At 36.0% G+C, this 27,290-nt stretch overlaps 1 protein-coding gene across 1 annotated transcript; it reads left to right on the top strand.

Annotated features, from left to right (window-relative positions):
* Positions 1-485: 485 nt before the first annotated feature.
* Positions 486-25,750, top strand: Sh2d1a (SH2 domain containing 1A). The gene is made up of 4 exons (XM_070039770.1): positions 486-742; positions 16,957-17,020; positions 23,188-23,329; positions 24,699-25,750. The coding sequence occupies exons 1-4, from the start codon at positions 606-608 to the stop codon at positions 24,734-24,736; spliced, it is 381 nt and encodes a 126-aa protein (XP_069895871.1). The 5' UTR covers positions 486-605; the 3' UTR covers positions 24,737-25,750.
* Positions 25,751-27,290: the final 1,540 nt, after the last annotated feature.

Raw genomic sequence — 27,290 nt, 5'->3', positions numbered from 1 at the left:
TTAATAGTTCTAGTGTTTTGATCATAGAGCTTTTGTTCTTTTTACTTTGTCAGTTTCATTTTGTCCCACAGGATGACATGTAAATTTTTCTGTATCAACTCCTTCGGAAACTAGCTAAGCCTTGCTTGGTGACTCTAAAGGTAGCAGGCTAAGGAGAATAGAAGGATTACTAAGGGCTTTAACAAAATCTGTTTGCATTACCAGTATAACTCAAATCTCCTGAGGTTTTTCCAAGGTTTTTGTCCTTTCCACTTGAACCCTGTGTTGGAATTTGAGCAGATGATCAAATGCCATGGCAATTTCTATGGGACATTAGTTGCTAAATTGCTGAGTTCATTTTAATTGAAGTGTGAGAAGACAGGTAGACAACATCCTGTTCTTTGAGCTCTCTCTCTTGCTCTTGCTCTCTTTCTCTCACATACAAACATGCGCACGCGCACGCGCGCGCGCACACACACACACACACACACACACACACACACACACACACACACACATCTGGCTGAACTGGGAGTCAAGTGGCTGATTTGTGCCTGGCGGCAGCAGCACCACTAATATTTCCTTTTTACCATCTCTGTCCTTGGCCCTCTTGAATACATCAAGCCATGGAGGCAGTGACTGTGTATCATGGCAAGATCAGCCGGGAGACTGGGGAGAAGCTACTGCTTGCCAGGGGACTTGATGGCAGCTATTTGTTGAGAGACAGCGAGAGTGTTCCAGGAGTGTACTGCTTGTGTGTGCTGTGAGTACATTATGGTGGTAGCCTGGCTACATGTGTGGCCTGGGACTGCTGAGGGTGGGGGTAATACATATAAGATGTTTTTTTTTTTTTTTTTTTTTTTTTAATCAAAGCAGGAGGAAGCACAGGTGGCAATATCTCATGGAGGCCTCTTCCTCCCCACATCCATGGCCCTAAGACTTCCTTAGGTTGTGCGGAGGCATGTGGTGACCATGAAATGGCCTATGTGCTGAACAGGGCTTTTATGGATTGTGTGGAATGCCGTTCACAGTGGAAAAATGTGCCCTGGAATTTTCCTTCATTCTGAGAAACATCACTGCTCTGGATTACTGTTTTGATCTCTAATAGAGGCCACAAGCAGATTTGGACATTTTATCCCAAAGGAAGAGAGCAGTAAATTCAGGGGAGACATAAAAGTAAGAAATGGAGCCCATTACTTTAAGAAAGTAATACCAGTTAGATCAGGATGCTGGTGTGTGTGTGTGTGTGTGTGTGTGTGTGTGTGTGTGTGTGTGTGTGTGTGTGTGTGTGTGTGTGTGTGTGTGTGTGTGTGTGTGTGTGTGTGTGTGTGTGTGTGTGTGTGTGTGTGTGTGTGTGTGTGTGTGTCTGCCTCTCTGGATCTGCTGAGTTAGTTTCCATTACTGGAGTTGTGTAGTGGGTAAAAGGTTTCAGAAGTATTGACCCTTTTCAATAAAAGCCAGAACTGACAAGAATTGTAAAGAGCATAGATGGAAAACACCCTTGTTATGATTCAGTCTTGCTCTTTGCTTAGGCAGTTTTGAATAGGAACTTGAATCTTTGCTCCAGACCTCCAGAAGCTGGCAGATTTGAAGCCTAATTTTTCAGTAATAGATGCAAGGGTGAGATACCAGCAACTGAATCTCGGAGTTTCTCAGTTTTCTTATCTATCAAATGGGCATCATTTTAAAAACTATGTCATGAGGATTAAATGCCATAATGTATGTGAAAAGGTGAGCATTGGACCAGACATAGTGCATATTCGGTAAATCTAAGCCATTGCCATTATCATTACATTTTTAACTTTTTAGAGGATATATTTTAGTACTCATAGAGACATTTCTGAAGGAGAAACCAGTTTGAGCACTGTCAACAAGATAAAAATACCCAATCTTAACCATTAAGTTCTGGACAGAAACAAAACAAAGAAATATATTTTTTTTTGGGTCCGAGTGTGGGGCCTGAACTCTGGGCCTGGGCACTGTCCCTCAGCTCTTCAGCTCAAGGCTAGCGCTCTACCACTTGAGCCACAGCGCCACTTCCGGCTTTTTTTTTGCTTATGTGGTGCTGAGGAATTGAACCCAGGGCCTCATGCATTACAAGGCAAGCACTCTACCACTGAGCCACCTTCCCAGCCCAAGAAAGATTTTTGTGTACTGAGTTCAGTATTTAATGATTCTTTCTGGTTCAAAGAAAAAAATATACTATCAGTACTGTTAGAGGATTTTCATTTTATGTTTCTTTAAACATAATGGTCTTGAGCTGGGTACCAGTGGCTCATACTTGTAATCCTGGCTACTCAGGAGGCTGAGATGTAAAGATTGCTGTTCAAAGCCAGCCTGGACAGGAAAGGCTGTGAGACTCTTTTTTATTTTATTTTTATTTTTTGTTAGTCACGGGATGTGAACTCTGGGCCTGGGCACTGTTTCTGAGCTCTTCAGCTAAGTGTTCTACCACTTGAGCCACAGCTTTACTTCCAAGGCTGTGAGACTCTTTAACCATCTAAAAAACAGAATTGGAGCTGTGGCCTAAGTGGTATAGTGCTAACATTGAGCACAAAAGCTCAGGGACAGTTCTGAGCTGTTGAGTAGCTCATGTCTTGAGTTCAAGCCCTACAACTGGTACCAAAAAAAGATTGTCTTGTTTGTGGCATTTCTAAGCACACATTAAATAATTTTATTAGAAAAACTTGAAAGTAAATGAGTGGAAGCCTCTGAATTTTTTGGATTTAATTTCTATGTGTATGTGTTTGTGTAAATATATGCCTGGCAGTGGAGCCCAGGGTCTCAGCTGCTTTACCATTGACTGAGCTACATACACCTCCCAGCCCTAGTCTGGATCCTTTATTTTGCTTATGTGGTTGATTTTTCCAAATGAGACCCAAAAGAGCAAGGAAAGCCAACTGGGATTCTTAGGCTCCATAATATTCAATGCATATCCTATGAAACTAGGAAAAATCAGGGAAGGATTGGGTTGAGAGGGAAGGGAGAGAAAGATGGAAGAAGTGCCATTGATCAAGATGCATTGCAGTTAAATATATGTCTATATAGCTATATAATATATTGTTTATAGTATTATAGTATATGTTATATGCATAGTAAAGAAGAGGACTTACTGAAAGTGGCTCCTTTAGGAAAGCTAACAAAGCTGGGGAAAGCAATCTTTAACCTTGAGATAAATGTAAAGGTTCACAAGAAGCGTGAGTTAGGGGAGAGAGAACAGCAGACACTGTGACAGACACAACAAAGGCTACAACCTCACTGGTCCTCCGGACATTTCTGAAGCACTTATGGTCTCTACTTTCAAATGTACATTCAGTTCACACAGTAAGTGTGAAATTCTCAAACATTTAAGTTTCTACCCAAAGTGGCTAGTTTTTGACCTTTACTCCTCTACGAAAATGTCCTCATGAAGTAATAAAGTAGTAAGCAAGTTGGGAGTACCCTTCCTGTGTCTTTTGATGGTGCCCTAGTGCTTCAAAGATTTTTAACGTGATAGCCAGACTGCTGCAGAGGCAAGTCACAAGGACACATGAGCTTCTATCCATTTCTTCACCTTATAAAGCCAAGGTCCTTTTAGATACATATAAGAACTTTATTACCTCGTATTGGTACTACACTGTGACTACAAAATTTTGTTTTAGAATAATCCATGTAATTAGTTTGATTGCAGATTTGACTCCATGGTTTCTCACTCTATCTTTTTTTCATTCCTTTTAACCACAAAGATTTGAGTGGGCTTTAGTTTTTGTGTTTTTATTGTAGAGATAACACGTCATCGTCCTTTCAGACTCTACTTTAAGTTGTACTTTCAAACCAGGCTTGTCCCTTTGTTCAGTTCTAAATGTCTCAATCATGGTTTTCAGATATAGCTTTTTAGTCTATTCAGTTTTAGAAAGTAAAATCTCATAAAGCAAAATGGAAGTTTTTCATTTATACGCTTGCTCACCTTCATTTAAAGTGAGAAATTTTTCTTTCAATTATTTTCTCTAAACCTAGATTTTTTGTATAAGCCTATTAAAAATGCTTCATTATACTTGATCATGTTAGAAAATTTGAAAAACATAGAGAATGGCCTGAACAAGAAATCATCTATAATTTTACAATCTAAAGATAACTACTATTAAAATTTTAGTGACTTTTTTGCATTTGTTGTTAGTGTATATATGCTTTTATCATATATTTTGTGGTTTTTCCCATTAGGTATGAAAAAAATCCTCATAATATTCTTAAAAATAATCTAAAGGTTGGGTGCCCGTAATTCATGCCTGTAATCCTAGCTACTCAAGAGGGTTGAGATCTGAGGATTGTGGTTCAAAGCCAGCCTGAGCAGGAAAGTCTGTAACACTCTTATCTCCAGTTAACCACCAAAAAGCTGGGAGTGGAGGTGTGGCTCAGGTGGTAGAGCACTAGCCTTGAGCAAAATAACTCAAGGACAGTGCCCAGGCCTTGAATTCAAGCCCCAGGACCAGCACCAACAAAAAATGATAATAATTTGAAGGGAGTAGAATAGCTGTGAGATAGTGAATATATATTTTTGTCATAATCTTTTTGACATTTATATCATTCCATTTTAAGATTATTCTACCATAGTTAATATTTCAGAGTATAAATGTTTTCTTGAGGGGCTGAGAAGGTGGCTCAGTGGTAGAGAGCTTGCCTTGCATGGATGAGGCCCTGGGTTCCATTCCTCAGCACCACATAAACGGAAAAAACTGGAAGTGATGCTGTGGCTCAAGTGGTAGAGCGCTAGCCTTGAGCTGAAGAGCTGAGGGACAGCGCCCAGGCCCAGAGTTAAGGCCCCACGACCGAAAAAATAGTTTTGTTGCTTCTGTGACTGTTTCCTTATGTAATTTCTAGGTCAGAAAATACAAACAATTTCAGATTCATAACACATATATGATTATTACACTAAGTTTAAAATGGTTATCCCAATTTATATATTTATCAGAAAGGTACCTACCCTAAAATTGGGTAAACTTGCTAAAAATAATTCTACTTCACATTTGGTGTACTATTATTTATTTTGTGTTTACACTTATCTTTTTATTTGTCATGTTTTAGTTTTCATGTTTAGCAATTGCCATTTTATATGAGTATTAAATGATTCTATTTTTAAATTTGCAATTCTATTTCTTAATTCATGAATTGGCTCTTTGTGTTTGGCTATGTGTATACTTTCTCACTTAGTTTATGTCTTACTGTTTTTCTTAATGCGTTATAATCTTTTTGCATACTAACCTTCATCTGCTGTATACTTTCTTTTTCTTTTTTGGCATGGCAGTACTAGGGCTTGAACTCAGGACCTGTCTCTTTTGCTTGGCTCTTTTGATCATGGCTGGTATTCCACCACTTGAGCCATACCTGTAGCCTTGTTTTTTCTTTCAGAGATGAAGTCTTCTGAACCCTAGCTTCCTGAATAGCTAGGAATAGAAGTATGAACCACTGGCACCTTGGTGCTATTACCTTTTTTTTTTTTTAAGGTTTTATCTTAGGTGCTGGGTTAAATTTTTTTTATTGTGAAAATACCATATAGAGGGGTTGCAATTGCATGGGCAAGATAATGAGATGAGTACATTTCTTATCCAGCATTGTTGCCTCCTCCTTTGCCATTATCTTTTTTGACACACAAGGTTTAACTTTGTACATCTGGGGATGTAGTTCACTGGAAAAGTACTTGTTTAACACGCACAAGACCCTGGGTTCCAGCCTCTATGCCACAAGAAAGTAAGAAAACAACAAACATTTTAGTAGTCAAATTTGTCACTCATTTTCTTTGTTTTTAATTTCTTTATCTCTCAGTTTGGGAAGTCCTTTCTCCTTCAGAGATATTGTAAAACTTCATTTCTGATTTGTAACAAATTTGTTTTGTTAATTTACACTTAACCCTTTAATGCCATTTGAAATTTTATTGCTATGCACATAAAGGATCTGATCTGATTTTGTTTCCCCCATATGCAGCAATTGTTCCAATGCAATTTATTAAAAAGAACTTCCATTGTTTCCTAGTTTGTTAGACTACCTCACTATATAGTAAAATAATATTGTATATGTTTAACAGTTATTCTTTCTGAACTATCTTTTGTCCCAATGGATCTATTTATCCTTATACAGGTAGCATTACAAAAGCATGTTTATTTAAAATTTATTTTCTATCCTTATCGGTTGTTTGAGGTGAAACTTAAAATAATTTTGTTAAAGTAATAAACTTTGTTGGGATTGCATTAATGTAATTAATAAATTAAGGAGAATTTTTTCTAATCAGTTATGGGGCTTGAACTCTGGGCCTGGGCATTGTCCCTGAGCTCTTCAGCTCAAGGCTAGTGCTCTACCACTTGAGCCACTTGAGCCACAGCACCACTTCTGGTTTTCTGGAGGTATATTGAAGATAAGTGTCTCATGGACTTTCATGCCAGGGCTGACATTGAACCCTGATCCTCAGATCTCAGCCTCCTGAGTAGCTAGGATTACAGGTGTGAGCCACCAGCATCCAGCTGAGTAATTGTTTTTGAAGAATATACTCTTTGCTTCCAAATACATGTCTCTCTTGTTATAACTTTTCATTCATAACTATCAATAGAGATTTTGTTTTTCTGTAGGTCTTAAACACTGTATTTACTATGTAGATGAAAGGGTTTGTCTTTTTTATCATAAAGAAATCTGTTTCCACTTTATTTTCTGTTACATACAAAAGCTCTGATTTATGTACTCTTATTCTTCTGGTATATACAATACTCCTATTAAAGCAAACATATATTCATATTTTTGTCTTTAGTTTCTTGGTATACTAGATTTCTTGCCACTGAGGTACATATATGTCCTTACATTTTTTTTTTCCATTTTCATCCTCCTTTTAGACGTCATTTGGAAAGTACCAATTATCCAATGGGATTGATTGATGGCGAGAAGAGGAAAACTAATTTAAAATATTTCAAAAAATAGCTTCCAATAATTAGCTTATTTCTGTAGTTAACATCCTTCTGTGCATATCTGGCTTTGTTAGTTATCTAATGGACGGGTTGTAAGAATAAATGCTATTATAATTCTTTTGCCTCAAGGGCACATAATGAAGTCATTTGACATGTATGTCCTCAGATAAAAAGCATAATTATCTTTTTGCCCTTTAAGATTTAAAGGAATTACTGGAAATAAAGTGCCTGTCAAACAACTGAACTAAAAAAATGGAGGAGGAGCAGTACAAAATAAAATTCCAACTTATCATTTGTCATAGAGGAGAACAGTGTCCAAAAGAACTTCAAAAACTTCAGATTTAAGTTTTCTTTAGCATGAAATTAAAACTTAATTTTGCTTTATTTATTTTATTTCATTTTTGGTGTCATTCTTGGGCTTGAACTCAGTGTGTGGGTGCTGTCCCTGAGCTTTTGTGCACAAGGCTATTGCTCTACCACTTCTGGACTTCTTTTGGTGCTTAATTGTAGATAAGAGTCTGGTCTGGCTTCAAGCCACAGTCCTCAGATTTTAGCCTCCCGACTAGCTGGAATTATAGGCTTGAGCCACAAGTGCCTGACATAATTTTTGAATTCGATTTGATAGGTGTATGTTGACACATCTTCATGATAAGCCACCCAAGTTATTTTGAATTTTCTGGATACAGTTGGTGGAGTGACCCTGAAAGCAAGCCTAAGATTAAATTTACCACACATAAACTATCAAATGAAAAATTCACTGGCAAATAAACCAAGTTCTGACACTAGCTGATGATGTGAAGTTGAAGTTGATTATATTGAAGATGCAATTTAGTTTTTAGCAAAGATTAAGTCTGGATTGACCTTTTCTGGGATTTCTCCTACCAGGTTATCCTTACCTGACTTTTTCTTTTTAGTGCACTTCATTATCTTTTCCCTCAGTGGACAGTTGCCTTTTAGATCAATCTGTTAATTTATTCCTTTTAAAAGAATCATGATAGAATGGTAGGGGATAGCTCATATCACCCAGCCAGACCCTCTGAGGATGCATCTAGTTCCCATCCTAATCTAGCTATTTTACTTCAGGCAAATTGCTTGAACTTTCTGTGCTTCAGTTTCTTTTTCTTTTCTTTTCTTTTCTTTTTTTGTGTCAGTCCTTTGGCTTAAACTCTGGGCGTTGGCACCGTCCCTCAGCTCTTCAGCTCAATGCTGGCATTCTACCAGTTGAGCCACAGCACCACTTCCGGTTTCCTGGTGGTTTACTGGAGATAAGAGTCTCACAGACTTTGCTGCCTGGGCTGGATTTGAACCATGATCCTCAGATCTCAGCCTCCTGAGTTGCTAGGATTACAGGTGCCACCAGCGCCTGGCTCAGTTTCTTATCTATAAAACAAGCAATGGTCACTGAACCTGATATATATATACATATATATATATATATATATATATACATATTACACATAAATTGACATAGTGCATTGATACTTCTTGTACAATTATTTAAAGAAAAATTACAAAACATACAATGGTAATAATAATCACAAAGATTATTGTGTGAGTTTCTATTTATCAAGTTAACATTTAATAAGTTTTTAACATAAATAAAAGTCTCTACAAGATACAGTACAAAATTAGATAATCATGGGTTGGGGTTTTAGCTTGTGGAAAAGTACTTGCCTGGCAAGTAAAAGGCCCTAAGTTCAGTTCTCAGCTCTGCAAAAAAAGATAATCATGAATGTACATAAATAAAATGCTTATACACGTTTAGGGGAAAAAGTTATGCTTATTTTCATGACATATCAAAAACTACTATCATGTAGTTTTACTACTTGCTTGGAAAAGGATGACTTTTGACTATTCTGAAAACTGAAATTTACCCTGAGAGAATAAAGTTTGGGTCACAGAAACTTGAGAAATGTCTTGAATCAATGATGGTTTTGCATGCGACATTATTTCTCTGGATATAGAATATTTACTTAAAAATCAGACATGTAATCATGTCTTGAATTTTGCACAGAGCATTTACATCGTATAAACATAAGGGGTCATGGGAACTATCTTGTTTTGTTTGAAGTGTTATGAAGAAGTCAGATATACTTAAACATTTTCTTCTGAGTAGTCCTTGAAGTGGTATAAAGGAGGAATTGCTGTGGTTTTGTTGGTTTGAAACCAAGATTTGTCCTCCACACTGACCCATTAAGAAAATAATAGGTTGGGTGGCTTTCTTCTTACCTATTTCTAATTAAAACACTAAAAAAGGACTTATGAACAGCTTTTGATGAAATAAAGACAAATTTTAATATCAGCAAAAAGTAGATAAACACCTTTTAGTCATTAAAATGAAAAATATTGATTATTAAAATAATGGCAACAATTTAGACTACTCTTCTGTACCAATTACTCATTTTCTCTTTTTTTCCATAAGAAACTTAAAATTCCAGACTCATCATCAAGTCCACAAAATAATTTTAACATGAGAAGAAAGTTAAAATTATACATTCTTGATTTATCTGTAATAATGCATAGAGCCAGAGGAAATATAATCCTAAAAATCTGTAACAAAACAGTGATACTCACAAGACAATGTGTTGGAAATAATTCGTACAACAGGGGGAAGGGTTCCGAGGGGGAGGGAAAGTAGGAGAAAAATGAGGGAAGGGGTAACAAGTTCAATAAGGAATGTATTCACTAACTTACTTATGTAACTTTAACCCCTCTGTACATCACCTTGACAATTAAGAAAAGACATGTACCAATTTTTTAGTAAGTTTTTTTATTGTGAAAATACAGTACAGAGGGGTTACAATTACATGAGCAAAGTAATGAGTACATTTCTTATCAAGTATTGTTGCCTCCTCTTTTGTTTTTCCCCTACCATCCCTTCCCTTCCACCTCCTCAACTACACTACCACCCCTGCTAAATTGTTTTTCAACATAGTGTCTTGTACATCTCATTGTTGAAATGGGTCAACCTGTATCCCTATTTAAACATTTTGTTTTTTCCCTTCCCCCTCCCCAAATTATAGCAACATCAAATACAGTGAAAAAGGGGTTATACCATAGGGGAAGGACATAAGAAGCAACAAAAAAAAATCACATGATACCTTATAAATACATTAGAAACAATAACAAGAAAGAAAAAAATCCCACTTGTGTCCCTATCTTGGGGCTTAACATCATCTTATCTGACTTTTTCTGCTTGCCCCAGACATATACTATTTATTGCAAATAAGGGAAACCATGGGACCTATGTTTCTTTGGGCCTGGCTTACTTCTCTTAATGTTATTTTTTTCCAAGTCTTTCCATTTCCTAACAAATGGGGTGATGTCATTCTTTTTGATGGAGGATATAATTCATATATATATACATATATATATATATCATATTTTCTTGATCCATTCATCTACTGAGGGGCATCTGGGTTGGTTCCATATCTTAGCTATGGTAAATAATGCTGAGATAAACATAGTTGTGCTGGTAGTTTTAGTGCTGGTAGTTTGTGATCATTTGGGTAAATGCCCAAAAGTGGGATTGCTGGGTCATAGGAGAGCTCTATGTGGAGTCTTTTGAGGAACCTCCATACTACTTTCCAAACTGGTTGAACAAGTTTACACTCCCACCAACAATGCATAGGGTTCCCTTTTGGCCACATGCCCTCCAGCATCTGTTGTTATTAGAGTTCTTGATTATAGCCATTCTAACTGGGTTGAGGTAGAATCTCAGTGTTGTTTTGATTTGCATTTCTTTTATGGCTAGAGAGGTTGAGCATTTCTTCATGTGTCTATTGGCCATTCTGATTTCCTCTTCAGAGAAGTGTCTCTTTAAGTCTTTAGCCACTTATTTATCAGGCAGTTGTTTCTTTGAGGATTTGTTTTTGGGGGGTTTAATTTTTGAGTTCCAAGTATATTTTAGATCATATTTTTTTCTGATCTGTGATTTGTAAAGCTCCAAATTGCAGTTTTCTTTCTTCTTTAAAAATGCTTTTAGGGGCTGGGAAGGTTGCTCAGTGGTAGAGTGCTTGCCTTGCATGCATGAGGCATTGTGTTCGATTCCTCAGCACCACATAAGCAGAAAAAGCCGGAAGTGGCGCTGTGGCTCATGTAGTAGACCACTATCTTTGAGCTGAATAGCTGAGGCACAGTGCCCAGGCCTAGAGTTCAGGCCCCACTCCTGACAAAAAAAAAATCTTTTGGCCAGGTGCCAGTGGTTCACACCTATAATCCTAGCTACTCAGGAGGCTGAGATCTGATGATCCCAGTTTGAAGCCAGTCCAGGCAAGAAAGTTGGTACCAGAAAAAACAATTGGATTCCTAACCCCCAAAGTCACTATATTAGGGGATAGGCCTTTAAAGATGTGATTGGTGATGGAAGTGGTGTTATGGGATTGAACTCAGGGCTTTACAGTTATTGGACATGTCATTGCTTGAGTCACAAACTCTACCCTATATAAGTTTGGGAGTCTATTTTTTTGTACTGGTGCTTGGTTGTGAGCTCAGGTCCTGGGCACTGTCACTGAGCTTTTTATGTTCAAGGCTGGTGGTCTACCACTTGACCCACACTTCCACTTCTGGCTTTTTGGTGGTTAATTGGAGATGAGTCTCATGGAGTTTCCTGCCCAGGCTGGCATTGAACTTCCCATGATCCTCAGATCTCAGCCTCTTGAGTACCTAGTATTATAGGCATGAGACACTGGCTTTGCTTGGGTTTTTACTTGGGTTATTTTCTTCCTGCTGAGTTTTATGAGTTCCTTTTATATCTTGGACATGTATCCCTTACCAGATATGCGATTTGCAAATGTTATCTGTCATTCAGTAGGTAGTCTAATAACTGTGAATATTTCCCTGACTGTAAAGCTTTTGGTATTGATGTAATCCCATTTACCTATTTTAACTTTTGTCATTTATGCATTTGGGGTCATATATAAAAATTATTCCCTTACTTTGAGTAATCATTCTTTATTTTGGCATACTTAGGTAATTTTGTTTTTTCACCATTAGAGTAAAACTACTATGAAAATTGATGTGAAATTCCTTTTCCCTTTTGACATGTTTCCTCAGAGTGTACGAAGATAAGCAAGACTATTTGTTCAAAGTATAATATTTTATTTCTTACAATAGTAATTTTTCTATAGACAGAGGGTATGTGTAGTTTGAAAAAGAATATTCAATTTTTTGGTTATTTTTATAATATGAAATTAATGTTTCATAATTTGTTATGAAAATAAAATGAAACATTTGTTGGGAGGAGAAATGATTTAGGAACTCTTCTGTAAAGGCTGAAACAATTGAATTTATTTCAGTATAAATTGGAAATCTAGCTTATATTGAAATGAAGTTGCATTTCTTTGCTATCCTTTTTAAAAAAATTATCTTTAAGTAGTTGTACAAATTTCATTTTCAAGCCATAGCCTGAAACACTACTGGGGAGGTTGCACAGAAATGCCTTTGGTGGCTGAAATAAGCCAGCTTGCTGTCAGAGATATTGCCATCAATATTCCCAGTGAGTTTGGAACTCTGTCTTTGCATTTTAATCAGTCCTTTTAGTAATTTCCATATTAATACAAGCCACCTAAAAATCTCCTTAAAATGCCATTCTGATTCAAAAGATCTGAGGTGGGATCTGAGATCCTACAATTCTCACAAGCTCCTAGGTAATGGCAATGTTGATACCCTAGGAATACAATTCAAATTGTGACATTTTAGATCTTTTGCATCCATGACCATTTGTAACCTGAAGTGGTTGGCGTTCATTTACTTTGGCTACTTAAAACTGCACACTTATTTGACTGAGGAAAATATTTTTTTGAGAAATTGAAGGGGTTGCTACTGGGGGAAATTTGTTAATATTATATACATTGATCATGAGAAATTTTATATGTCATTGATACCAGGTTGTTCAGAGACTGAAGGAGGTAAGAACTTTTGAAGTGGTAGCCAAGTTCCTGCTGCCTAACTGAAACTAAGATAAGATCAGATTCGTTAGGAAACAATTATCAAAACAATCTCATTTATTTTGACTAAGTCAGAAAGAATGATGGTAAGGAGAGATTCATTGGATGTTTTGTAGAGACCATTGCTTTAGAATGTGGAAGATGACTTACATTTTGCTTCTGTCATCACTAAGGTTTTAAATAATGGATTTCTACATCATCACCCTTAATGCTACTGAATTATTTCCATTAGTCATTTCTCCTAGGGAAAATGGAACTAAGAACCTGTGCTGTTTTCCTGTGTCCATCTCTATTTTGTTATGTGGTTTTAAGAAAGCCTCTTTAAGCCTGTTTGAAGTTCCCATGGTGAAACATGGAAATCAAATCTTTTGCCCTGTTCCCTGTAGAGTAACATAAATCAAGTAGATTTCAGTTGCTTCAAAATCAAAATTTTAACAGTATAATGTGATATATTTATATTTATTCATCATTTTATATGCAGGCCCTTAGCAAGCTATTTTACATACAATCTAAATAGTCTGACACATGTTTGTAACAAAATGAAACATTTCTAGTCCTCATGTCAGCAGTTAAATTGACCTTTTTTCATTGTTACCAATCAAATGTACCTGATTACAGTACTTAAAGTTTTTAGTTCTTTATGTAATAAACACCAATGCATATGGATTGAATGTATAGTAATTTAATTCACATATTTAAAGACTTAATTCTAAAGGAACGTAAGTGCAAATAAGGCCAATGTCTTAAGCATGCATGCCCTTTTGAATTCTTTAGCATCATCTTTGTTTTTTTTAAGCTTAAACACATTGATTTGAAACAGAGTTTGGCATGTGTCTTAACAATAGATATCTATTGATCCAAACTTATGTTCAAGAACAGCAACTGCAAAATGTATTAAATATAAAACCATAGGGATTTATATGCAAATTTAAAATTTGAAATAAGCTACTGTAAAATTTACTTTTGTAAGAAGAGGTTAAGTAAATGGTGAAAAAATAGTTATTTTACTAATCATCAAGGAAATGCAAATTAAAACCATATAAGCTATTACCTTACTCTAGTAAGAATAAGTGTAATCAAAAGTACAAAAAATTAAAAGTGCTGGTAAATATGCAGAGTAAAGGGAACCCTTGCACACCACATACCATTGGTAAAAATGTAACTTCTCAAAAATGCAGAATGACCATATTTTCCAGCAATCCCACTAGTATTTTTGATCTAAAAGAAATAAAATCAATGTGTTGAAGAGACATTTGGATTCTCAGGTTCATTTCAGTGCTATTTATCATAGCCAAGATGGAAACAACCTAAGTATCCATCAACTGATGAACAGACAAAGCAAATGTCACACACACACACACACACACACATACACACACACACACACACACACACACACACACACCATGGCAAAATATTAAGTTGTAAAGATTATGAAAATTCATCATTTGTGGGGTTACCAGAGGCCAAAGAGTGTAGGAGTGAGGTAGGGAAGAGGAGGAGAAGCTGCTTATTAGATATTTATCTGTGCTTCAATAAGCGCAAAACATTCTGGTGTCCGACTTCACAGTTGGGTAGTAGATAGCAATAATGTACCACAGATTTTAAAGAGCTAGAAGTTTGAAAGATTCTACCACAGGAAATGACAAATATTTAGGAGATAGTCTTATTTAATCTGGTCTAAACACTACACAATTCATACTCATATCAAAATATCATATTACCCTATTAGTATTTCCTTATATTTTAACTAGAGAGAAAATAAATAAAACAAAATAAATAAAATAAATTTCATTAATAAAATGTTTTAGAAATTTATTAGGAAAATTAGGATTACCATGTATCCTTAAATATAATAAATCAATGTAAATTTCAGTGTGTAGCTCAGGAGCTGGAGTGTTACAATCACATTTTTGCTGGTTGACCTTTGGTCTGGCTTTGGTTACTTCTCAAAGTCTGTTTCTTTAGCTATAGAATAAATTCCACAATATAAAGCTCAAAGGATTCTGAAGGGCCCAAAGGTGTTAATGCATGTACAATGGACTAAATTGTGTTCCCTCAAAATTCCTATGTTTAAATTCTTACTCTATTGTATTTGTATTTGGAGATAGGATCTTTAGGAGGCAATTAAACCCTCTAGAGTTCTTACAGATAATCTCTGATGGTTGGATTGGTGACTGTATAAGACAAGAACACATGAATAATGAAGAGGCCAGGTTATCTACAAGCCAAGAGAAGAGGCTTCAGAATGAAACCAGTGCTGCTGATTCCCTGATTTTGAACTTCCAGCCTCTAGAACTATAAGAAATAACTTTGTGTTGTTTAAGTGACCCAGACAATAGTATGGCAGCACAGCAGACACTCATAGCATATAAAACTCCCAGGATATAATAGAAATCAATTATACATATAGGCAACATACATATAAACTGAGTAATGATGAGAATGCCTATTCTTTCTCTAAACAACTGCTTTCAAGTACATTATCAATATACTATCATTAAAAATTTTTATTTTTAACCAATATATATAATTGTCTTTATTTCTGGAAAGCAATGCACTATTTAAATACATCTGCAATGTGTGATAATTAGATCAGGGTAGTGGGCATGTCCATCACCTCAGACATTTATCATTTCTTTGTGTTGAGAACATTTTGAACCTTGCCCAATAGTTTCTTTGAAATACACAATACAATTTCTGTCAGTGATAGTTACCCTACTGTGCTATAGGACATTAGGATTTAATCCTCCCTTCCATCCATGCCCTGTAACAGTTAACCATCCTCTTCCCCTACCCCCACCTACAACACTCTCTAGTCCTTGGTAACCACTATTTTCCTTTATGCCCTCTTGAGGTCAATTTCTTAGCTTCTATGTGTAAGTGAGAATGTGTAGTTTTTGTCTTTCTGAGTCTCACACACTTCATTTACAAAGTTTTGTAGTCTCAGGCTGGGAAGTTGGCTCAGTGGTAGAGTGCTTGCCTTGCATGCATGAAGTCCTGGGTTCAATTCCTCAGCACCACATAAGCAGAAAAAAGCCAGAAGTGGAGCTGTGGCTCCAGTGGTAGAGCGCTAGCCTTGAGCAAAAGAGCTGAGGGACAGTGCCCGGGCCCAGAGTTCAGCCCCCATGTCCGACCAAAAAAAAAAAAAAAAGTTTTGTAGTCTCATCCACATTGCTGAAAATAGCAGAATTTCATTCTTTTTGTGACTGGATAATATCACATGGAACAACACTCCTTTTAAATTCAAATTACTATTACTACTGCATTATAATATGTTATAAACTCATATAGTATTACTCTATTACTACACATTCTAATGATAATGTGACAAGAATAGTTTTGTAGTATTATATATTGTTATTATAATATTGGTTTTTATGATTAATATTATCCATATTACTATCAATTTAAGGGGGAATGGTAAGTGCTTTATACCAGTGAAATGTTTTTGCCCTACGATGCTATATGAACCAGGTGCTGGTGGCTCATGCCTGTGATCATAGCTACTCAGGAGGCTGAGAACTGAGGATTGTGGTTCAAAGCCAGCCCAGACAGGAAAGTCTGTGAGAACTCATCTCCAACTAACAACCAGGAAACTGGAGGTGGTGCTGTGGCGCAAAGTGTTTACAGTGCTAGTCTTGAGGAAGAGAGCTCAGGGATAGCTCCCAAGCCCTGAGTTCAAGCCCCATGACCTACAAAAAAAACAAACAAACAAATGAAAAACCTAAGTTGCTATATGTACTTAAAAATAAGAATTTGGTTTGTTAAAACTTATTTATTCATGATTATTGTTAATCATAACAAGTCTAAGTTTCTTTTTCTTTAGTCTGTCAGCTAGACAAATCCTTGGGAGTGCTAATTGCCACATTTAGAAAGCTGAAAAGATAAAGAAGATTTAGTTGAAACTGTGATTAGGGTGTTATAATGTGCAAGCAAATTAAAGTCACTGACTTTGTTTTCTGTGAATGCAATAGAATTATGTGCATCCTAGTGTTTGTAACATTTATATAGACTAGTAAGCTCAAAGTTAAAGCTCAGGGTTCGAGTACCTACTTCACTATTTTGGAATTTTTCAGTAATAAAAATTTATTTTTTCACAGGTATCAAGGTTATATTTATACATATAGAGTGTCCCAGACAGAAACTGGATCTTGGAGTGCTGAGGTACAGCTATTTTGTTTATATTTGTTTCTGTGGATATCAGGGAAGTGTTTGAAATTTAGATAGGTTTCATAAAAGAAAAAATCATATCACACACTAACAAAATATCCACTATATGTAAATTCATACAGTTCCTTTCCAAAATTGTTCATGGATCATTAAGAAGCCTTTAGGGAATTTTGGTTCCAGTTGTAGCCAGCCAGTATTATTAGAGTGTTATGAATCTGGGGAAAGATAAACAAGTTGAAGGATTGTTTCCAATTTTTAGCTCCTATAGGAAAGTGTAAAAAAAGCAGGTAAAATCATTAAATCAGACTTAATTACTGAATGATACTGTTATGAGTATTGGTGTTGTTGTATCTTAAAAATAGGATTCTTGGGGCTGGGAAGGTGGCTCAGTGGTAGAGCGCTTGCCTTGCATGCTCAAGGCCCTGGGTTCGATTCCTCAGCACCACATAAGCAAAAAAAAAAAAAAGCCGGAAGTGGCGCTGTGGCTCAAGTGGTAGAGCGCTAGCCTTGAGCTGAAGACCTGAGGGACAGCGCCCAGGCCCAGAGTTCAGGCCCCACGACCGGACCCAAAAAAAAAAAAAATAGGATTCTTATTTGTAAGAGTCCATAATATGTGAAATTCTTTGTTGTCAATTTCAAGTTTCCAACTCTGTTGCCCTCCTCTTCCTCAACACATCTATAATTTAGGGCAGGCTACTTTTTAAAACATTTACTTGGATTTAGTTTAAAAAATTATCTTTAAGTAGTTGTATAACAATGTTTCAAAAAACAGAAAAAAACCAATGTTTCAGTGCTACATTTTCATTTGAGTACAATGCATCTTCTTTTCTAATATAAGTTTTTTTTAATCAACCAATATTATTGAAAGGAATTATACAACCTACTATTGATCAGAGGATAAGGAGTTAACATTTGTATGGAGCAAGTAAATTAACTTTCAAAGAAAGAAAACTTTCAAACAAAAGCTTTTGTGTAAGAAGAAAGAAAGGCCAATGTGATACAAGCATGCTTTCTTTAAATTCTAAACAAAAAAATAAACTATGAACATTTCAGCAACTAAAGAGAAAGATATCCCTAATCCCAGTATATTTGCAGAGGTCATTTAATTATTCTATATGTTATTCTAGTCTTTTGGAAAATCAGTACAGACCATCTTTATCAGTATCACCCCTGCCAACATTCTCTACCACATTATCTATCCTAAACCCACCCAACCCCTCAAGTTACCTGATTCCATTTTCACCTATATACACTGAGAATTGCAGGTTACTTTTTGGTGATCTAATTTCTTCACTTGCAAAATGAAGCTAAAAACAGTCCTTTACTCACAGGACTTAGAGGGGAGTAAATGAGATAATGCATGTAAAGAAACTCTTAGCTACAGGGCCTGGCACAAAAACGCACATTTCTGAAAACAACTGAGCAGTGTGATTGCATAAAGTCAGCTCACTGCTAAGTTACTTACAAGAATTTGAAAAAGGGAGGTTTTCTCAAGTAATTGGGAATTTCCCAAGTAATTGCTGCTGTGTGAGGAGTCAGGAACCCCAATGGAGTTATGTTGGAAATATTTTGGATATTTCGAATAGAGAAATGGAGATGTAGTGTTTTGAAGCTGTTGTTTGCTAAATCTTGATGCTTTTCTACCTTGAATTGCCTGTAGGGTTGCAGGAGAGGAGGAGGTAAGTGGCTTCCATCTGAGCAAGTTTCTTTTACTTTGCTTATAAACCAGGACTCTAAGGTTTCTTTAGAACAAAGAATTCTTGAGGTTTTGAAAACTTTTGAAAATCACTGTACCATTCCAAGAAGAGCCTGAGGAGTGAAATCTAATTCCATCGACCAGGGTCATATGCTATATCATACTTTACTAATCATTGAAGTCTCTACAACTGAAATTTTCAACCTCAAGTACTTTCTCTGCTTTCTTTGTTTTGTGTTTCTATTTGTCAGTCATGGGGCCTGAACTCTGGGCCTGGGCTCTGTCCCCCAGTTCTTCTAATGCTTTACCACTTGAGACATGGCACCACTTCTGTTTTTAGCTACTTATGTGGTGCTGAGGAATCAAACCCAGGGCTTCGTGCATGCAAGGCAAGCACTCTACCACTGAGCCACCTTCTCAGCCCCTACTTTCTCTGCTTTCTAACTGTTTAAAAGTAGATCTTGTATAATGAAAATACTTCATTATTAGCTTGTGGTAAATGTTAGTATCAACCTCTATTAATAACTTAATGTATGCTTTTAAACACTCATGTCTAGACTCAAAAATTTAAAGTAACTCTAAGCTTTAAAATACATCAATAATCTGAAAAGTACAAATTTGAGATTGTACATATTTAGAACTACTAAGGTGGGACTTATTTTCAAGTGTATTACCTTAACTTTGATTTTGAGACAAAAAATCAAAGTGTGCTAAGTTATACTGAAATTTATTGGATAAGTCAGACTAGCTTCAAATGAAAATCATTTTACTTCAGCCTCCTAAGTGCTGCAATTACAGATATGTACCACTATGCATTCTCACTTTACATCAAAATAATTAACATTATAATAAGAAGTAATGAAAAAGCAGTTCCATTTCTAATAAAAAACTATCCTTATTAATTTTTAAATTTCTTTGTAGCACCACAGATATGATTAATTGAATACAAAACTAAACTTAATTTATCAAGAATTATGTACGATATGTGTGATTTGACCAGAAATACTCCTCACTAGAGAGTGCTCTTTAGTTGTGGCAGAATATTCTTTATAGAAAAGATTTTTGGTTCGTAGGACTTAACAAAAAGAAAAGATTTTTGGTTCGTAGGACTTAACAACCTTAAGAGTTGCTTTTCTCCACTTCAAGTACATTATATACAAATGATTACATACTTGTGATCATACTAAAGAAGAAGGCACTTATTGAATATAAATGTCCCCCCATTGATCCTGTTTATATAATAATATTCCAGTTATTTGCACGAAGAGAGTGAAAGACTGATGTGAGTGCAACACAATTCAAAAATCGTTCAATTTTTGAAATGCATATTGCAATTTTTCCTGTTGACTAAATTTGCCTTCTCAGTGATATTTTGCTAAGGTGAATATGAAACTAGTGTGTATTCTCAGAGCTCATACCACCTGACTGGGAAAAATGTCTCTAGAGCATACTGAAGACCAGCTGTGATGCAAAACATATTTCCATGGATAACTAAGCGGTGACAGTATGGGAAATATACAAATTGGAGCAATTACTGATTTCAGGAATAGGTTGGGAGCTCTCAGTGGTACAATTCTTGTGATAAATGTGTTTTCAAATTTGGGTATATGATAGATATTTATACTGCTTTTTGAAACAATGTTTTAGTTTTCCACCATTGCAGGAAACAAAACCCTCCATGGCAGTAGCATTATATTCTCTAGTGAAAAGACTGTGTTAGAAATCTTGGATAAAATCTGAGATTTGTTTGAGAGTGAGATGAAATTAAATCTTAGATCCACTTAAATATAAAATACAAACATCGTGTATTTTTAGTTTTAGATAGACTTTTAGGTTAAACTATGGCCTATTGGGTGAACTTAGTGCATGTGACTCAAGCTAAAATTTTTGATGAGTTGTTAATTTAGAGAATTCTACATATGGTTAACTATTATTAATTAATTTACAAATTATCAGCTGATTTTGATGTCTTTAGGGGTTTTTTTGGTAGTAGTACTGGAACTTAAACTCAGGGCCTTCTAGGTTGTTACTCTGCTACTGGAAACACGCTTCCAACCTTGTCTTTTGCTGGTTATTTTGTAGATGAAATCTAGTGAACTGTTCTGCCTGGGTTAGCTTTAAACTTCCACCCTCCAGATCTCAGCCTCTTTAGTGTGAGGATTACAGGCTTGAACCACTGGTATCTGGCTTAATTTTAGGTTTCTATAGGTTTTTGATGCTCAGTAGTTCTGTAGCTACTGAACAATCACTATTCCTGATTTTGTAGAAAAGCACTGACTGGTCTGTCATTTGCTAAGGAACTCCTGCATCCCAAATTCATATTGGTTCTATACATAGAGTGCTAGCATTCTTCTCTTGTTAGCATGGATAATCAAGTGTTAACTGCATGTATGTCTCCATAAAAATGATGCTTTTGTTGAAAATGGCTTTAAAAGCAGTTTAACAAAATATGTCTTAAAATGATTGCAACTTGCTGGTGTTGGTAGCTCACGCCTGTAATCCTAGCTATTTAGGAGGCTGAGATCTGAGGATCACGGTTCAAAGCCAGCTTGGGCAGGAAACTCTGTGAGACTCTCATCTCCAATGAACCACTCAGAAAACTGGAAGTGGTGCTGTGGCTCAAGCGGTAGAGTGCTCACCTTGAGCTGAAGAGCTAAGGAATAGTGCCCAGGCCCAGAGTTCAAGCCCCATGACTGACAAAAAAAAATATTTGCAACTTGAGGAGTGGTCTAGTTGTTATCTGAAATGAATACAGAGGCAATTCTATTGCTGTTGGCTGCTTGTGTGATCTTAGGCTAGCTGATTATTTTCATTTTTCATATCTGTCAAATGATAATAGTCCAATCAGCCAACACTACCTATCTATACCATAATAGTTGGGGCAACAGATGGAAAAGTGCTTTGAAAATAAAAAAAATGCCCTCAGAAAGACATAAGGAGTTATTCTTGTGACTCATCTTTGAAATTTGGAGAGTCTCTCTTGGAGAGAATGACCATATGCCCGGTGCCAGTGGCTCATACCTATCATTCTAGCTACTCAAGAGGTTGAGAACTGAGATCATCATTCACAATCAGACCAGGCAAAAAAGTCTGTGAGACTCCAATATTCAGTTAACCATCAAAAAGCCATACAAGGAGCTGCGGCTCAAGTGGTAGAGTGTTAACCTTGAGTAAAAAAGCTTGAATATAGTTACAGGCCTTGAATTCAAGCTCCAGTACCATCCCCCTCAAAAAAATAAGAATGAACGTATTATTTTTGGATGAGGTCTCAAGAGAATTTTATGAAGAGTCTTGATCACACGGCTGTAGCTGGGTGGGAGACTTCTACTGTCAGTATATTAAGAGCTCAGAGAATGTCTGCAGTGCTCTCAATGAAAAACCTACTTACCCCAAGGTAGGCAATGACTGAGAGTTACTGTAGATAGGGTCGTCACTGTCTGTTGACAGAAGTTCACATGCCAGTCATCATGTTTTCTCATTAAATGCTAAAAGCCAAATTGTTTTTATTGCAAAAATCTTCCAGATGCAATAGCTGAAATTTTTTTTCTAAGAAATCCCTAGTCATTGTTCAATTGCTTGTAGCGATGCTATTTTATTTTATGTAAAATGACAGGTTTGAGATGGTTGCCTAAAGCTTGGCTCATAAGCTTTTGTGGGAAATTGTTGATTCTAGGCAGTGTCTTTGCAAGAGAATTGCTGTCAGGAAAGGAATACATTTTAATAGTTACTGGCAAATAATGATCTAGTTAAAAACAAACAAGCAAATAAATAAAGGTGACCTTATAGAGTCTTTCATTTCCATGTCATAGAGAAAAATCTTGTCACTATAGTACTGACAGCAAGAGCCATTTGGGGAGGCACAGGGACATTTCCCAAGGAAGAAAAAAAATGAACATGAAGGGTAAAGCAGGACATATTGTGAGCTGCAGGAGTAGCCATGCATTGCATGCTCCATCACAGTCATTTAAAAAATTTCCTGCATAGTATTTTATATTGTAAAAGGATGACAGGGAGGAGCAGCTGTGAGTTGTTTTTATTTATTTTTATTTGTTTGGGTCCTCAGACTTTTTATTAATGACCTGTAGGATCTGGACTTTTTTCTATGTTTAACTTCATCTCTCTGTTGCTGAATTCATTGTGGGTAATGGCCTGTATACCCTTAGAGGTTCAGGATGTATGATGGGTAGCAGGCAGGAAGGGCAGGCCTATGAGAAAGAGCTTGTACAAACTAATACCACCCCTGGGAGAACTGAAATGACAGCCCATTAGCTCCTCTTGCAGGGAAATTCAGCCAACCAAAGTAAGCTCTTTTGGAGTGTTGTTTTTTCTTTGTTCCTTATATTTCCAAATATTTGAACAAGTTATACAAATATTACCTCTATAAGCATCCCTTGCCCATTTTGTAGGCCTTTTTTGGTAGCATTATGAGGCAAGTAAATAATTTGCTTGACCTTTTATTTTCCAGACAGCACCTGGGGTACATAAAAGATTTTTCCGGAAAATAAAAAACCTCATTTCAGCATTTCAAAAGCCAGATCAAGGCATTGTAATACCTCTGCAGTATCCAGTTGAGAAGTCCTCAGCACGAAGTACACAAGGAACTACAGGTATGTTTTTCCCCCACAGATTATTCTTCACAGAGTTTGAAGGCTCAAGGTTAAGAGCCAATCTTGTCATAAACATACAATCAACTGAAAGATCTGTAAGAAAATGTAAAAACAAGGTAGGTGCAGCCAAACATCAAGTGAGAGTTGACTATTTATATGCTATAACTTCAATATCCTCACTATAAGCTTTAAATGACACTGCAGACATATGAAAAATATTTGAAACTCTTTTGTTCTATCTTGTTCTCTCCACTCATTGCTGTAGGTTATAAACACTATTTCACATCACTAATTCAAGACATTTTTTTTTCCTTCAGGGACATAAGGGCTAATGCTAGCTTACTTCATGTGACTCTGATTTCTGAATTGATGGTGCTTGAATGAATGAGTTTTTATTATAGCAAAAGAATTAAAACAGCAAACTTTATTGTTCCACAGACACAAATTATTCTATCTCCTGAGCAAAGATCTTTTATTTTATGCATCATGCTAAAGATTGAAACCTCAGACTCATATTGGTAATCTTAGTTACTCAAGGAGATTGAAAGTAGAAAGACTAAATTTTGAGGCCAACCCAGGGAGAAAAGTTTAAGAGAACTTATCTAAAAAATAGCCACTAAAAATCAGGGCTGGAGATATGCCTTAAGTAGTAGAGGAACAATCTAGCAATTGTGAGGCCCTAAGTACCACACTCAAAAAAGAAAACCAGCCAGTATCTATAGGTATTGTTTACTCTACTGTTGAGATTAATCATTTGTTTGGCGAGGCTATGTCTTGATAGAAATAATTGATATTTATAATAAGAGAAAATGATTTTTAACATCCTTTTTGACAGAGTCCTAGTCTCAGGCATAAACTTAGAATCTGATTCAATTGATGAATTAAATTAACAAATAGCTATCTTTTATAAAAGTGAAGATAACTCCAATTTACAAATTAGTTGATTTTTCTCCTCTTCACAGTATTCCATTCCCTTCCCCCTCCCCCATGGGGCTTGAGCTCTGGGCCTGAGTTCTGTCTCTGACCTCTTCAGCTCAAAGTGAACACTTTACCACTTGAGCCACAGCACCACTTCTGGGTTTCTGGTGGTTCATTGGAGATAAGAGTCTCATGGACTTTCCTGCCTGGGCTGGCTTTGAACAGTGATCTTCAGATCTCAGCCTCCTGTGTAGCTAGGATTACAGGTGTGAGCCACCAGTGCCCAGCAGTATTCTGTTCTTTATAACTCAGTTCTAAATAGTTAATTGATGTATATAATTGGGTTGTATTATGAGTTTCATACAACTAGAAAATTTACAGGTTTTAGTTAATCTGTAATTTTAATTTATAAATTTATCTTTTCTTAATTTTTATTATTCTTTTCTTTTAGGGAGAAGAGAGTCTGATGTCTGCTTGAAAACTCCTTGAAGAAAAATAAAACACTTTACTGTCAATAATTTAAATATAGATTAACTCTTGTATGTTGTAGATGATATAGTTCAGTGAGCCACAAATGCATTTCTAGTTCCATCATAGTCCTATGATGGAAGCATCTAGCCTGATGTTTAAGCTGAAATGGACCTTGTAGATAATGAAGTGCTTTGAAATAGGATAGAGAAAAATAATTCCTTAGTTTTTTTTTATAGTTTTTTTTTCCTTTGGGGGTCCGGTCGTGGGGTCTGAACACTGGGCCTGGGCACTGTCCCTCAGCTCTTCAGCTCAAGGCTAGCGCTCTACCACTTGAGCCACAGCACCACTTCCGGGTTTTTTCTTTTTGCTTATGTGGTGCTGAGGAATCGAACCCAGGGCCTCATGCATGCAAGGCAAGCGCTCTACCACTGAGCCACCTTCCCAGCCCTCCTTAGGTTATTTTTAGTTATTATATTTTAAAAATAAGACAGAAGTTAAAGCCTAGTGAATACTTTATGAAAGATTAATGCCAATTCTAGCCAAACATAAATAAAACTAATCCTCAGCTTTAGTCAAAAAGACCACTTTTGAAAGGTGAGATATTCTGTGATAGTGATTTTTGAGTGTCTCTGATTGTAGGGTGGGAAGGTAGTTATAATGTGCAATGTTGCACTATCTATGATGTGATAGGCTGTTCTGGGCTTTGAAACTGTATGCTTAAACAAGTGCTAGATAAATAGTGAAGAAATCCAGTTGAAATATGGAAGAAACTTACTTGTCTAGAATTATAGTTTTGGACATAAGATGTATAAACCAATCTGGAGCTTAAAGTCCTATAATTTAAGATGTTCTAAATGTTTGTTCTATTTGATACTACGGATGAGTGGTCTGATGAAGTGGACTTTTCTTCTTTTCATTTATCTGTGCCCCGGTTGTTTCTATTACCTGTAAAATCTCATTTGGAAGGGAATCGTGAAACCACTGGGAAGTTTATCTTTACGTTAATTAATTATACTTTTTCTGAAACTTAAATGAGAGTCTGAATTTTATACAGCATTTTCTCTTCACTGCTATATTGTCATCACTTTTTGAGTGAGTACATGTCAACCTGCTTCAGGCCTTCCAGAATTCATTTATTCATTCAACAATGTAATAGGTTGCTGGGAATAGAGAAGTAAAAGCACTTGTTAGCTGCTCTTAAGTAGTTCGCCATACATTTGGACAAGAAACCCCAACAACAATAAAAACAATATAAGGAAAGGACAAAAATAACTATGTAAGTGAGGTTTCCAATATGTCTTTAGAAACAGTTGAGTTGATGCAAATACTCTGGTCTATGTTACATAGGAAAAGACTATATTGGACTGTAAACTAATATGTTAAAAATCTGGGCTGTACATTAATCTGTGGGCTTGGTTAATAGTTAGTGAATTCCTGACAGACATAGTTACTCTTTGTCCCTTGAGCATTTAATATGGATAGCAGAGAAGTGCAAAGGTGGAGTATAATCACTGTAGTACAGTGTAGGCAGTTCCCAATTTCCTGAAGTAATAAGCACCACTTGTAAAGGAATTCAAAAACCTAATTTCCAATTAAAATGCCCACAAATAAATAATTTTACTGTCTCTAATTTGTTAATTCTGAAACAATCCTACATATATGAATGATGTCTGCATGTTCCTTTATGAAAGTCCTTTTTTGAAGAAAGCTTTCTGTTATCACACTTTAAAAAAGTATCTGAAAACTTTATCAAACTACTTTTGTTTTAGTATATCCATCTAAAATGTTTAGAGAGGTGCTAGTCATCAAACTGAAGCATGATAAAGGTTGTTAAACCAATTTCCTAGAAAAGGCAAATATTTTTCTGATTTAAGTATGATCAAACTTCCCAGTTGATGAACATACTTCCACCCCATTTGGCTTTACTTTTTTATTCATCAAATTTACTGCATTTTTTACTTCCCAATGTGATCATCTTTTTTAGTTTCCAGTATATAATAGACTACACTTTTACAGAAAGGTCATATCCTGGCTGTATCTAAAATATTTCCATATTAACATGTACATGTGGAGTTAAAGTAGAAAAATGTATATATAATTCTAAGTGTGTCCTTCTCTTTAGGGAAAAAGGTATGTCAGCAAGTCCACAGCTTATGAAATACCTGTTCATTTCTTCTGAAATTTGTTCTTAAGAGATAAGATAATTGTCTGCTTAGATAATTTCTGTTTAACTGTGACAGGCAAGAATGCTTGTGATAGTGAACAGGTAGAACAAATCTACAGAGAATTCCTCTGATTAAGTCATCTAGTACAAATAAAGGACTGGAGTGAAGATATTCTTTGAAGTAGAATGTACAGAAAATTGTAAAAAATGTGAGAAACCGTTTAATCCTGTTAAGGATGTTTCAATATTTACTGACCTCTTTATGTGATTCATGTTGTTAGCTCAGAATCCAAAATCTATTCATAATAAAAATCAAGTTTGCCCTTGAGCATTTCAAGGTTACAGGATGCTTAGTTTTCCTGTTTGGGTGCTATAAATTCGAACATTTTTTTAACCTATGTTTGCACT

The sequence above is a fragment of the Dipodomys merriami genome, unplaced genomic scaffold (genome assembly GCF_024711535.1).
Source record: "Dipodomys merriami isolate MVZ:Mamm:240054 unplaced genomic scaffold, mDipMer1.0.p SCAF_3, whole genome shotgun sequence".
Taxonomy (NCBI): Eukaryota; Metazoa; Chordata; class Mammalia; order Rodentia; family Heteromyidae; genus Dipodomys; species Dipodomys merriami.
The sequence above is the reverse complement of the archived record's forward strand: the minus strand, read 5'-3'. Positions and strand labels throughout refer to the sequence as shown.